This window comes from Callorhinchus milii, unplaced genomic scaffold, assembly GCF_018977255.1.
Source record: "Callorhinchus milii isolate IMCB2004 unplaced genomic scaffold, IMCB_Cmil_1.0 Scaffold19, whole genome shotgun sequence".
In the NCBI taxonomy this organism is placed as follows: domain Eukaryota; kingdom Metazoa; phylum Chordata; class Chondrichthyes; order Chimaeriformes; family Callorhinchidae; genus Callorhinchus; species Callorhinchus milii.
Window position 1 is genome coordinate 1,899,635 of NW_024704760.1, and position 12,606 is coordinate 1,912,240.

Sequence of the window (12,606 nt, forward strand, 5' to 3'; positions counted from 1 at the left end):
TGTACCATACTAGTAATCTGACCCACTCGGCTCCCGTTAACCCTACAAGCTAATGCCCTAATGGGTAGGGTGGTCCTAGCTGGACAAGCAGCGGGGAAGCTTACCACACTCAATGACAAGCTGCATGGTTTTAGCTGATTAAACTCCAGCAGTTATCCCCAACGCACACTCTGGGGTCCCTAAACTATTGCTCTTGCCGACCTACGCCTAATACTCTCCAAGATTAAAGGGCACGTTACTCCAGGAAGGGAAGGAGGGACAGAGAGGGAGAGAGACACAGGGTAGAGTCCCATAGCGCTTGATAATGGTAGAGCGCAATCCCAAGCCGGGGGGCTGGGGTGGAGAATGGAGGACAGCAGTGTCTTAGAGGGTCAGTGTTATCAGGTAAGTCCCTCCAGAGATGGCGAGTCCCGATGAAGACACAAGAAGAAGAACACAATGACAGCTGATGTTGTGAACTGGTGGCTACACTTTGTAATGACCACAAAATGTTTAACAAACATAACAGGTGAAAGACTGCAATACCTGTGGAGTCCTGTAGCTCAGTGCATTTGCCTGGTTTCGATCCCCGGGGAGGGCAAACCTTTGGGCAAGTTTCCTTACTCCACACTCCTCTGTTTACCTATCGGTAAGTAGGTACCCGGTTGTTAGTCGATTAGCGGATCGCTTTTCCAGGGGTAATAAAACCTTCAAAAAATATAAAAATAATAATAATTTGGACACTCGGTCCACGACTGTTTGTGGGACTCTGCTGTGCGAAATTGGCTGCCGCGTTTCACCCACCAACATACGCGGTCAATTCACTTTGCCATATATCCCGTGAAGCGCTTTGAGGTGTCTCAAAGACCTGATAAGGCGCTGCATGAAAGCAAATTAGAATATCACCCCATGTAGCGAAGCCAACTGTGTTATCTCTGGAACAAGTGGCCAGCAGTGGTCCTTGCACAACTGTCAGCAAATATTTTATTATTGATTGAATAACCTCTTGCACCATGGGTTTTATTTACCAGCGCTGGACGGAGGGAGGAGGGAGGGAGGGAGGGGTTGTAAGCAGAATTCCAGTTAACACATTCTACAAACTGTCTCCACTCTACACATTCAGCTGCTCTTTCGAACCATGGTATTCACTGAACTCGCTCTCCTCTTCCTCGTCACCATGATACCAGGTAAGGAAATGGTGCCAGAACCTGCTCGCTCCAGTGTTACTACTCCTAGTTATTAATGGTACGGAATTTCGCAGCACAGGACAGAACGCGGCTGTCCGCTCCATCTAGACTGTGTCTGCTCCCTGGTAGAGCTCTCCAGTTAGTCCCACTCTCTCTCTCTCTCTCTCTCTCTCTCCCCCCGACCCTTCCGTCCTTCAGATATGATGTTAAACGGACGTCTCCCTGTTCGGGTCGGACGTTAAAGGTCACTTCGAAATGTCTCAAAGAGCTTCGCAGAATATAGTGTAAAGTGAATCGACTGCGTACTTTGTGGGCAAAACGCAGCCGCCAATCGCGCACAGCAGCGTCCCCACACACAGTCGCGGATTCAGTGACCAAATCATTATTTTTTTTTAAGGTTTCGCTCTGCCCGGGAATCGAACCTGGGTCCTCTTGCTTGCGAGGCAAATGCTTTAACCGCAGTGCTATGGGACTCCACAATGCAATAATACAGTGATACATTTAACAGACCATCGCAGAGTAAGCGAGCTTTCAACCCACGGTTGATAATAATAATAATAATAATAATAATCCTTGCATTTGATATAGCGCTTTTCACGTCGGGAGGACGTCCCAAAGCGCTTCACATAACACACTGTAAAGTGAATTGACTGTATATTTGTGGGCGAACGCGGCAACCAATTGCGCACAGCAATGTCCCACAAACAGTCGTAGATTGAAAATGACCAATTAATTATTGTTTTGGGTGTTTGGAGGGATTATTATTAGGCTCTGTGTGGGGTAAGGAAACTTGCCCGAGGTTTCACCCTCTGCCGGGGATCGAACTCAGGTCTCTCACTTGCAAAGCGAGTGCTCTAACCACTGAGCTACAGGACTCCATGCCCTGCCAAAGTGAGCACCAATGACAGGTCGAATGTCTATTCAAACGTACACAAAGATCACACCACTGTATTATTTACTTTCACCTTTGTGGCTTCCAGAGAGTAAAAGATTTATGTCGATGCCAATGTACCTCTTTGCTCCCTGAACGTCCCTAATCTGTTTTCCTGATCTTGCTATCTATCTGGTGCTTTCTGAATTGTTTATCTTACTATCGATTTGGCTTTAAGCAAACTCCCTCTTTGTTTTCGGTCCATTCTGTTTTCCCAGATCCACGTCTCCAGCCGTTCCTATTTCTTCCTGATCCACAACTGGTCTGGATCAATACCTGAACCAATATCTACCAGGATCTGCCCCCCACCCCCCACCCCCCCAGCCCCCACTCGCTTCCCCCTCCCTCCGCTCGTCAAAGCCGGAATAAAGAAATCTCAACTACTGCTCTTACATTTCAAACAGGTTCAACACTGGACAGCAGTCTACAGTCAGCTCGTGTCACTGACACGGGCAATCAGTATAAAGTCCTTGTACATTGGACACTGTCCCTTACTGTTCGGTTATGGCTATATTCTCAATCGCCAAACTGTCAACATCACCTTCTGCCCAACCACTCGCAGAAATTGTTACTTTACACTATTTCTACACGTTGTACACAACCGACCAACACCGGTTTGCGTAAAATTTAAGCTCGTCACGTGAAGAACTGACATGTTTGGCCCCTCGTGCGCACTGGTCAATAGTTTTTCCGGCACTCCCTCTTTTGAATAAAATTGGTCACTCACTTCATGCCTGTTTGGCAGGGCATTAAAGTGCTCATATTGGCTGCCACATTCGCCCACAAAAAATACAGTTACTACACTTAATAATAATAATAACCTTTGCGTTTGATAGAGCGCCTTACCACGTCATTGAGACTCAAAGTGCTTCACAGAACATATACTGTAAAGTGGACCGACTGTGTACTTTGTTGGTGAAACGCAGCAGCCAATTGCGCACTGCTGTGCCCCACAAACAGTCGTGGATTGAGTGACCCCAATTTTTTATTTGACGGATTATTACCCCCGGAAACCAATTCGCCAATCGACTAACAACCGGGTTCCTACTTGCCAGGTAAACAGAGACTTGTGGAGTAAGGAAACTTGTTGAAACTAGCCTAAAGTTTTGCCCGGCCCAGGAATTGAACCCGGGTCCTCTCGCTTGCGAGGCGAGCACGCTAACCACTACGCTTAGGGACTCCAGATTGCACTGACTCGAAGGCCCCTTTTTCATCGCTTCCAATGCGATAACCAATGTTAGCTTTCCGGAACGTGCAATGCTCTTTCTGCCACAGGTACGCACGGATTAAATGGACCACAGACGGTGTACGGAGTGGCCGGAGGGTCAGTGACTTTGAAGTGCCAGTACAGTAACATCTACGCTAACCAGAAAAAATACTGGTGCAAGGGCGGACGTTGGTGGATATGCACCGTGATGGACCAACGAGCACTCATCACAGACGATCCGAATTCGGGGGCATTTTCTATAACGATGGATGAACTGACTTTGGAGGACACCGGTTCGTACTGGTGCGGGATAACACAGAAAGGCAGAGACCTAATGTTACGCGTCGAGCTCCAGGTCATTGACGGTAAGGCAACATTTACCAACTCCCAGTTCGACGTTTGACCTTTTACTCCACCCAAAAAGAAAAGAACCAATCGTTCTGACAAAGAGAGCGGCCCCTCCGATGGAATGCTCGGAAGGGAAGCGGTCAGGAGTTCCTCAGAGGCACTCAAGCGATGGTTAGATAATGAAGGACCCCAACCACCCGTTTTGACCGAATCAACACAACCCAAATGTTCTCCTTTTTTGAACATATAAAGAAAAAAAGTCAAGGGTCCTTGTCTGTACCGTTCTTCCTGGTCTTTTTTTTGATTTCACACTCCTCTTCAAATCCCTTAATACCCTGGCACTTTCCTACCTCTCCCACCTGCTTGCTCCCCAATCCACTGCACGTTGCCTCCACTCGACTGGTTTCCGGCCTCCTGCATACCCCTCATGCCCTCCGTTCCATCATCGGCGGCCGCACTTTCAGCCACTAAGCCCCGAGACTCTGGACTACTCTCCCTCTAGGTTTAAAGAACACCAGTTGTCCTTTCAGTAAAAAAAAAGTTCATTCACTTCATGGCTGCCTGTGGGATGTCGCTGTGCGCAAACTCGCTATCGTGTTCGCTTACAGATCGATAGACAATCACTACACTTTGCAGTTAAACTTGCGAAAAGCTTTGAGAAGTTTGAGGACGTGACAAGGTGCTGTAATCAAATGCGGGGATTATCATTTATCGCCCACAGGCCCACATCTACTGTCCGGACCTCAAATGGTGTTGGGGTTGCCAGGAGAGTCGGTGACTGTAGAGTGCCAGTACGACGTGCATTATAGGAGCCACGAGAAGTATTGGTGCAAAGGGTTGGAGCAGGAGTCGTGTGTTATATTGGCCAGAATTGACGGCTTACAGGAAGAGCACATCAGCAGAAAACTATTCCTAACGGACAATCAGACCAGCGGCGTATTTTCAGTAACAATGAACGAACTGTTGATGGAAGATGCCGGCCGTTACTGGTGTGGGATAAAGATAACTAAATTCAATATCATGGTGCCCGTGGAACTGAACATCACTGACTGTAAGAAACATTTCATTTCTTCAGCCAGTGGACTATCGAGCGCGCCCGATTTATTTCCTGGTCCCCGGAAGGCGTTTGATAAAAGTTCCATGTGCGAGACTTTTAAAGTTTAGGGCTCGTATAATTATCGGCAAGCGGGCTGGATTGTAAAGTGGGAAGAAGAGGGTGGTGATAAATAGGGAAAGGTCTGTCCGGAATTCTTGGGAGTGCTGCGAGGGTGTGTTTTGGTTACTGTGATAATCGCAACGTGATTTAGGAATATCAAGGGATATGGGGCAAAGGCGGGCAATTGGAGTTGAGGTGCAGATCAGCCCTGATCTAATAGAATGGCGGAACAGGCTCGAGGGGCTGAGTGGCCTCCTCCTGTTCCTACTTTCACTCAGACACATACAGATGCCCACTGCGCTCGACATGTTTCTGGTTTGGGGCTGAGGTTGGCGGGAAAGTGGAGCTATAGCTCCTGTGGCTCTCTGGCAGCAACTCTCTCACTGTGTTATTGTTTCAGCAGCTTATACGGTGGGATCCCAACCAAATAAACCTCCGGGAAATAGAAGGTAACAATACAATGTGTATATTTTAAGTCTATCTGTGTGTGTGTACATGTCATATGTATCAGCCTGGCTCAGTTGGGGCATTCTTCTCTTCAAGTCAGAAATCTGGGGGTTCAAGCTCCACATCAAGGCAATGGAGCTCATAGTCAGTAAAATCCTGTAAGTTATATCAAATAAACCAATCGATGTACGCGTGTGTATGTATATTGTGTGTATCTCAAGGGGAAGCTAACCGGAACGTGAGACGTCTCGAAGACGTGATAAGGCGCTATATCAAAAATGCAAGGATTATTATTATTCTAATTAACTGTACCTTATTCCTTTACTTCTCTCTTAGCTATGGGGTATCCACCACGTTGCTGGTTCCATTAATTGTCGGTTCAATCGTAGTTGTCCTGGTGATCACCATCTTCATCATCAGATACGAAAAACAATCCGTAGCCTGTAAGTGACACGTTCAAAGAGAACTGAGCGGGTTATTTTAGTCGCAACCCCACTAGAGGCAAAGCAGAGACCGGCCCAAAACGTAGAGTTACAATCATTTTACATCCATTTGACCCAGGTAGAATTCAGACTCTTTTGCCAGAGTCAGTTCGATTTAATACATCGAATTGATCCATCATCACATTTTCGGCTCTAGTTTGCAGCATTGGAGCGAAACCTTAGGCGAGTTTCCTTAATCCACAACTAGCAGTAAGTAGGAACCCTGTTGTTAGTGAATTGACAAATTGCTTTTCCAGGGGTAGTAATCCCTTCAAAAAATATATTGCTCAGTCAAACCATGACTGTTTGTGGGGATGCTGCTGTGCGCATTTGGCCGTCCGGTTTTGCCCACAAAATACACAGTCAATTCACTTGACAGAATATTCTGCGAAGCGCTTTGAGGCATCTCAACGACCTGATAAGGTGCTGTAACAAATGTAAGGATTATCCTTAGTATTATTTCTTAATCGGAAATGTATCATTCATTACGACACACATTTAATCTGATTCATTGGTACTGGATCTCGTTTCTGGACCATTTCTAGGTGGGAAAGGGAAGCCAGATGAGGAAGAGGTTGACCCCGTCTTCAAAGCTTTTGTAAGTGTGCAACTACCTTGTTCTACATGCGGTAAAGTTTGGTGTTTAAGGCTAAAGCTAACTCACATAAGCAGCACTTTATGAAGCATCATTAACTCTACCCTATGTTAATCAATTGTGAGTCGATGGTTTAAGGGAATTAATCGAATTAAATATATATATTTTTTAAGAAACAAAAATGAGCTTAATTGTCTCAGCTAAGCGAGTCCTCACTTTTAGCTACAGATAATTAGTAAGGGACAAAAAAAACCAGAGTCCCACGTTGGGATCTGGAGCTCACGGTCTAGACTGACACTCCACTGCGGGGCTGTTGGAAGTGCCGTCCTTCTTGAACCAAGATACCATCTGTGCCTGTTCAGGTGGACATTACAGATCCCAAAAGAAAAGAGAAGGATGTTTCTCTCTCCCCAGTGTCCTGGCCAACAACCCACCAGATAAAATTAGACATTCATTTATTTCGTGGCTATTTGTGAGGCATCGCATGCATTTGCAAATTTGCCTGTCATGTTCACTTACAAATATACGGCCACTGCCCTTCACAGTAATATCCTGCAAAGTGCTTTGAGGCGTTTCCATGTTGAGATTAGGTGCTATTTCAAATCAAAGGCAAAAAAGGATTATTACTATTATAAGGAAACAAAAGGAAATGATTTTTAAATTTGCTTCTTTTTTTATTTATTGGAAATAGATGTATTGATCCGGGTCGAAACTGAACAGAGACGGACAGAGTTTTATTTCATGCCTCTTTTTGAAGTCTTTCAGAGATGACGGACAAGATAATCTGTACAGCACGGTGGTAACTAAGCCGGGGACGCAGACAGATCAAGACTTTCTAACTTATACCAAAATGAAAGGTGTCCACGGTCACAATAACGTGATCCAGTTGCACAACTCGGGACCTGTTCCGCCATCAGTTGAATTTTCTACCCTTCGATTGGAATCATAATGCTTCGCCAACTCTCAGTACATCTACAGAAACCTAGCATTAAGTACTCACAACCCACCACCAACAAGGACAACACCCTGCATTTACGTAGTGCCATTTCACCTCAACTTTAACCAAACCCATGATTACTAAGTCTCCGAAGTTTATGTTAAACCCCCATTGTCTGACCATTCCAAAAGTTTCCTTACTCCGCACACCTCTGTTTACCTAGCAGTAGGTGGGAACCCGGATGTTAGTCGACTAGTGGATCGCTTTCCGGAGGTAATAATCGCTCCAAAACAAATAATAATAATTATTTGGTCACTCAATCCATGACTGTTTGTTGGGACAATGCTGTCCACAATTGGCTGCCACTTTTCGCCCACAAAATCAGTCAGTACGCTTTACAGTATGTATAATAATAATCCTTGCATTTGACATAGCGCTTTATCACGTCTTCGAGACGTCTCAAAGCGCTTCACAGGATACACTGCAAAGTGTATTTTGTGGTAGAAATGTATATCCTGTGAAGCGCTTTGAGACGTCTCAACAATGTGATAAGGCGCTATATCAAACGTAAGGATTACTATTATTAAATGAAGGTCAATTGAAAGAGCTTTATTAGGTCCAAGAGCTTTCAATCGGCTCCCTGTTCATCAAACCAATTCCATGTTCACATCCACACAGCTTTTGTGGCGGAAAACGGCAAGTTTTCCGCCACAAAATGAGGCGTGAGGCCACAAAATGACATGAGGCGTACAGTGGTAACAGGTTATCATTCACACCCATGCTGATAATCCCACCTCCCACTTTCAAAGCCGCCTTGTTTTGTCTGAGTCCACAAACTGTACGAGAGAAAAATCATGTTCAATTCACACAGAGATTTGTCACTTCGATTCAAGTATTAAAGGCATGTCCAACAATTACTTAACTCCAGTGTTGTTTGTTTCCCCGTCTCCCTTTCAGGAGAATGTCCTAAAAATAAAACCAGAGCGTTGAATCCCGGGAAAAATGACGTCTTCCCGTCCCACCATTGGCGGGTCGAGCATTCAGCATTTCTACTCCCACACTTTGGAACTCTATCCCACAATCCCTCCGCCTCACACCCTCTCTTGCCTCCTTCAAATCCCGTCTAAAGACCTTCGACCGTGCCTTCGACCACCTTAACCACCCCACCCCACTGCCATTCACCCCTCCTGACCCCAACACCCAGTTTGGGTCCAAAAACCCCCTAACTGTCCAGCGCCCTGGGACATCTTTCTGACGTGAAGGGCGCTACACAAGTGCAATTTGTTATTGTTGTTACCCGTTGACGTGTGTGTAGAACAACTTAATTTCCCGCGATTCAAGGCGATTCCAACGCATGGTGGCAAATTCTCTCGTCACAGCAAGAGCACTTACCGGCTACATTGAATTACGTATGCACAGCGTAGGTCATCGATTAAATCAGACTTTTTACGACTCGGATTCGACGTAAATCATATTAAATGTTATGGACCCGACTGATAGATTTATGGGAGTTTTATTGAAGTAATAATAAACTTCTAATTTAAGTGCACTTGCATTTACTTTGGGGCTTTTCACGTGGGGTATCGTGTCTAACACAGTCATTATTCATAAGCGCCTTCGAACGTCCTCTAGACCTGAAAGGCACTCTATTAATTAAATTAAATTGTAACTGCATTTATTACACAATTGGTCAGTTTCATGTTTACTAGAAGGCGCAATTGAGGAAATAATGTGAAATAGAGGAAGAAAAACTCAAAACTTTTACAATGAATCCCAAGGGAGGGGAGGGGAAGGGGGCTGGCCGATGGCATGATCACCAGGTCAAGGGGGTGGCCATGGATGTGGGTGGATTCACACGGATGTGGGTGGATGAGGAGGGAGAGGTTGAGGGAAAAGAGGAGGGAGAAGTCGGCAGAGATAGAGCCGGAGGGGCTGAAGTGGAGGTTGAAGTAGCCTAAGATAAGGAGGCGTTCAGAGCAGAGGGAGAGGGAAGGTAGGAGGGTGGAGATGTCCGAGAGGAAGGTGAGAACAGGCTGCAGGTCACAGAAGGAGGCAGATTCCTTAAATAATGGAGATATTTCCAAACAAAAAGCTCACCAGAACTGCTCGGTCACCTGAAGTAGCAAAGCATCAAACAGCCTGAATGTCTTTCTTGAGTGCAAGTTGTTGTTGTTGTTGTTGTCGTTGAGGGGGTGGAAAAAAAACACCATGTTTCACCCTGAAGAGCTCATTGCATTAATTGCATTTGTTGACCAACTGCTCAGTTTCCTGTTCAGCAGAAGAGTGTGAAACCAATCCAATGACGTGAAATACAGGAAGAGACAAATTCAAGGGCTCTACAGTTGATGCTAATTTCCTGGTTAGAATATGGCACAGAAAATGGGTTTAATCGCTCTGTTTATTCTAACTTCAGTATCGGGTAAGTCCCATTTAAATGACCCTTTGATTTTCTTAGGCAGGTGTTCACAGTCACACAAACTGAGCTCACACGTGGCCTGGGGTCACTTTGCTTTGGTCACTTAAAGAACGAGATACACCATCCTGTAAGTCAGTGTGAATATTTCACCATCCACACGCTCACTGGCTGTTTCTTGTTCTGCTGTTTTATTTTACCCTTTTCTTCCTCGGAATTTCTTCCCACATCAGATACCTCACAGCGTGGGTTTGGGCCATGAAAACAATCATGTCATGGAAACAAGTTGATTAAAACAAAACTTAGCCACTGTTTCACAGGACGTGGTGAAATGAACAATTGGTTTTAATCACTCTATGGGAAGTAGGAGATGGTCCATTTACAGAGGAACAGTGGAGGGCTGTAGCTCAGTGGTTAAAGCACTCGCCTCACAAGCGAGAGGACCTGGGTTCGATTCCCGGACGGGGCAAAATGTTTCCTTACTCCACACACCTCTGTTTACCTTGCAATAAGTAGGAACCCGATTGTTCATCGGGGGCAATAATCTCTTTAAAAAATGTTTTAAATAATAATAATTTGGTCACTCAACCCACGATTGTTTGTGGGAAACTGCTGTGCGCAATTGGCTGCCACACTTCCCCCCAAAATACACAGTCAATTCACTTTACAGTATACTCTATGAAGCACTTTGAGACGTCTCGAAGACATGATAAGGCGCTTATATCAAATGCAAGGATTATTATTATTTAAGCGCTCGGGGATTCTACCCCAAGTGAAGTGCATTATATAAATGCAAGTTCTTGTTATTATTATTAGTTTGGTACTAAATAGATTCATAGAATGTTACGGCACAGAAGGAGGCCATTCGGCCCAGCGAGTCTGTGCGGCTCTTTGACAGAGCAAGTCACTCTCACTAACCCCAATCACCAGCTTTGTCCCCATAACCCTGCAAACCCGTCTGCCCAAGAGACCCGTCCAGTTCTCTCTTAAAAGCGGTTTATAAAAATACAGACACTGTTTCTGGTACACTTAGTAACTGACTCTCACCGTTGTATCCCTACAGGTTCATGTCAGCTAACAGGACCGTCCGAGGTGTCTGGAGTATTGGGAAGTTCAGTCACTGTCACCTGTAACTATAGTCAGGATTACAGGGATAATGAAAAATACTGGTGTAAACCTATTACTTTAATTTATTGCTCTACTCTGATTTCTACTGGTGATCCTCCAAGAGGAAGACTGTCAATCAGTGATAACAAGACGCGTGGAATGTTTTCAGTAACTATACGTGATCTAACGAGGAGCGATGAAGGAGTGTACCGGTGTGGTGTACACACTCGACTCCTGAAATTCAATTTAAGGTTTGATGTCGAATTACGGATTGCTGAAGGTAAGATGTCAATTGCCATTTTTATTCTAGTTTGATAATGAGAGTAGATCTCAGGTTATTCCTAACAGTTGGCGAGATGTGGGACAAATGCAACGCTAAGATTATGAAGTATAAAAACAGAGAAGTCGCTGGGAACATTCAGTATCTATATCTCCATAGATATTCCCAGCGATTTCTGTTTTTAATTCAGATTTCCAGCATTTGCAATGTTTCACCTGTTGTCTAAGGTTATTAATGTGCAAATCTGTAGCTGTGGAATCTGATTCTCTGAATTTGTAACTTGGTTCAAAATTTCCACAGATGATTCCTAACCCCAACCCTTTGCTCAGCCAAGAAATGTAACATCGAACACATACTGAGTGAAATTGATCTTTAAAGCAATGAGACCAATACCTTTAGCTCACAAAGAGGATTTTTTTTACAATAAGAACATTACACAGCACGTTTTCTTCAGTGTTGACGTTTACGTTTTTTTAAAAAAAAACAGCATTATGAATTGAATTTGATATTACTTAGTATCTGCTTCTCAGTCAGCCATGGTTAATTCACAGATCAGTGACTATCCGAGACCTATTCACTTAACATAAAACACAGCAAGACATTTCTTCTGAAGAACATGGTACAATTTACTCAATCACAGACTCTACCCAATAAGTACTGTAGAACTTACAAGAGTTTGACAAACTGTGGACGCTCTGAAATGTTACGTTAAGAGAGTAGCAAACCCCTGACTGTCCAACGCCTTGTGACGTCCTCCTGACATGAAAAGCTCTCTATAAATGTCATTTGTTGTTGTAAATGTAATCTGGAGCCACATGGAATTCTATCCCACTAACATACACAAGATGTTTAACATATAAACTGTTCACTCTGCTGATGTCCTCCATTTTTTCAATGGTCCCCAGCACCAGGAGCAAAGACAACGTTGGGTCCAACTACCAGGACATCAACACGTCCAGCGACCAAGTTACCAACACGTCCAACCAGCAAGTTACCAACGCGTCCAACTAACAGGGAATCCACAAGTACCACTGTTTCCAATACCGCAGCTCCTGGGTAAGACCGTGGTAACATCCTACTATACCTCTGCTGCAATCTCTCCATTGCTATAATGTCCTTTCTGGAGCAATGCTGACCAGAACTGCACACAGTTCTCCAAATGTGGTCTAACCAAAGTTTTATACGAATTCATCACTATGGCTAATGATTCCTTTTGTATTCGATTACTCTGGCCATAAACCAAGTACTATTTTTATTCTTTATAAAAAGCCTTGTTAATTTGCATAGCCTTGTTTATTTGGTTTTTTTTCACAGCGACTTCATTTGGAGCCTCGTGAACTGAAACCTTCGATCTCTTTTCCCCGATACTCACCTTAGATTATTGCACCGCAGGGCTTTTGTGATCTTCCTTATTCCTCTTACCAAAAGGATCATTTCTTCATGTTAAATTTCATCTGCCCATTCTGCAAGCTTGTTTATATCTTCCCGCATTCTTTTGCTATCCTCTTTATTATTCCCCATCCCCCAGCCCTCCCAC

The 12,606-nt window shown here is 44.5% G+C and overlaps 1 protein-coding gene across 1 annotated transcript; it reads left to right on the plus strand.

Annotated features, from left to right (window-relative positions):
• The first annotated feature begins 1,021 nt into the window (after nucleotides 1-1,021).
• LOC103182457 (polymeric immunoglobulin receptor-like) lies at nucleotides 1,022-12,144 on the plus strand. Its single transcript, XM_042342243.1, has 10 exons — nucleotides 1,022-1,166; nucleotides 3,373-3,669; nucleotides 4,374-4,703; nucleotides 5,209-5,257; nucleotides 5,592-5,698; nucleotides 6,283-6,335; nucleotides 7,090-7,269; nucleotides 9,634-9,688; nucleotides 10,746-11,069; nucleotides 11,975-12,144. Exons 1-10 carry the CDS (start codon nucleotides 1,118-1,120, stop codon nucleotides 12,127-12,129), a joined length of 1,599 nt encoding a protein of 532 aa, XP_042198177.1. The 5' UTR covers nucleotides 1,022-1,117; the 3' UTR covers nucleotides 12,130-12,144.
• Nucleotides 12,145-12,606: the final 462 nt, after the last annotated feature.

Bases quoted from the DNA above. Each gene is read 5' to 3' on its own strand.
- LOC103182457 (XM_042342243.1), top strand. From the start codon at position 1,118: ATGGTATTCACTGAACTCGCTCTCCTCTTCCTCGTCACCATGATACCA. The intron at 5,699-6,282 runs GTAAGTGACACG...GACCATTTCTAG, and splicing joins CGAAAAACAATCCGTAGCCT to GTGGGAAAGGGAAGCCAGAT. The intron at 11,070-11,974 runs GTAAGATGTCAA...AATGGTCCCCAG, and splicing joins CGAATTACGGATTGCTGAAG to CACCAGGAGCAAAGACAACG.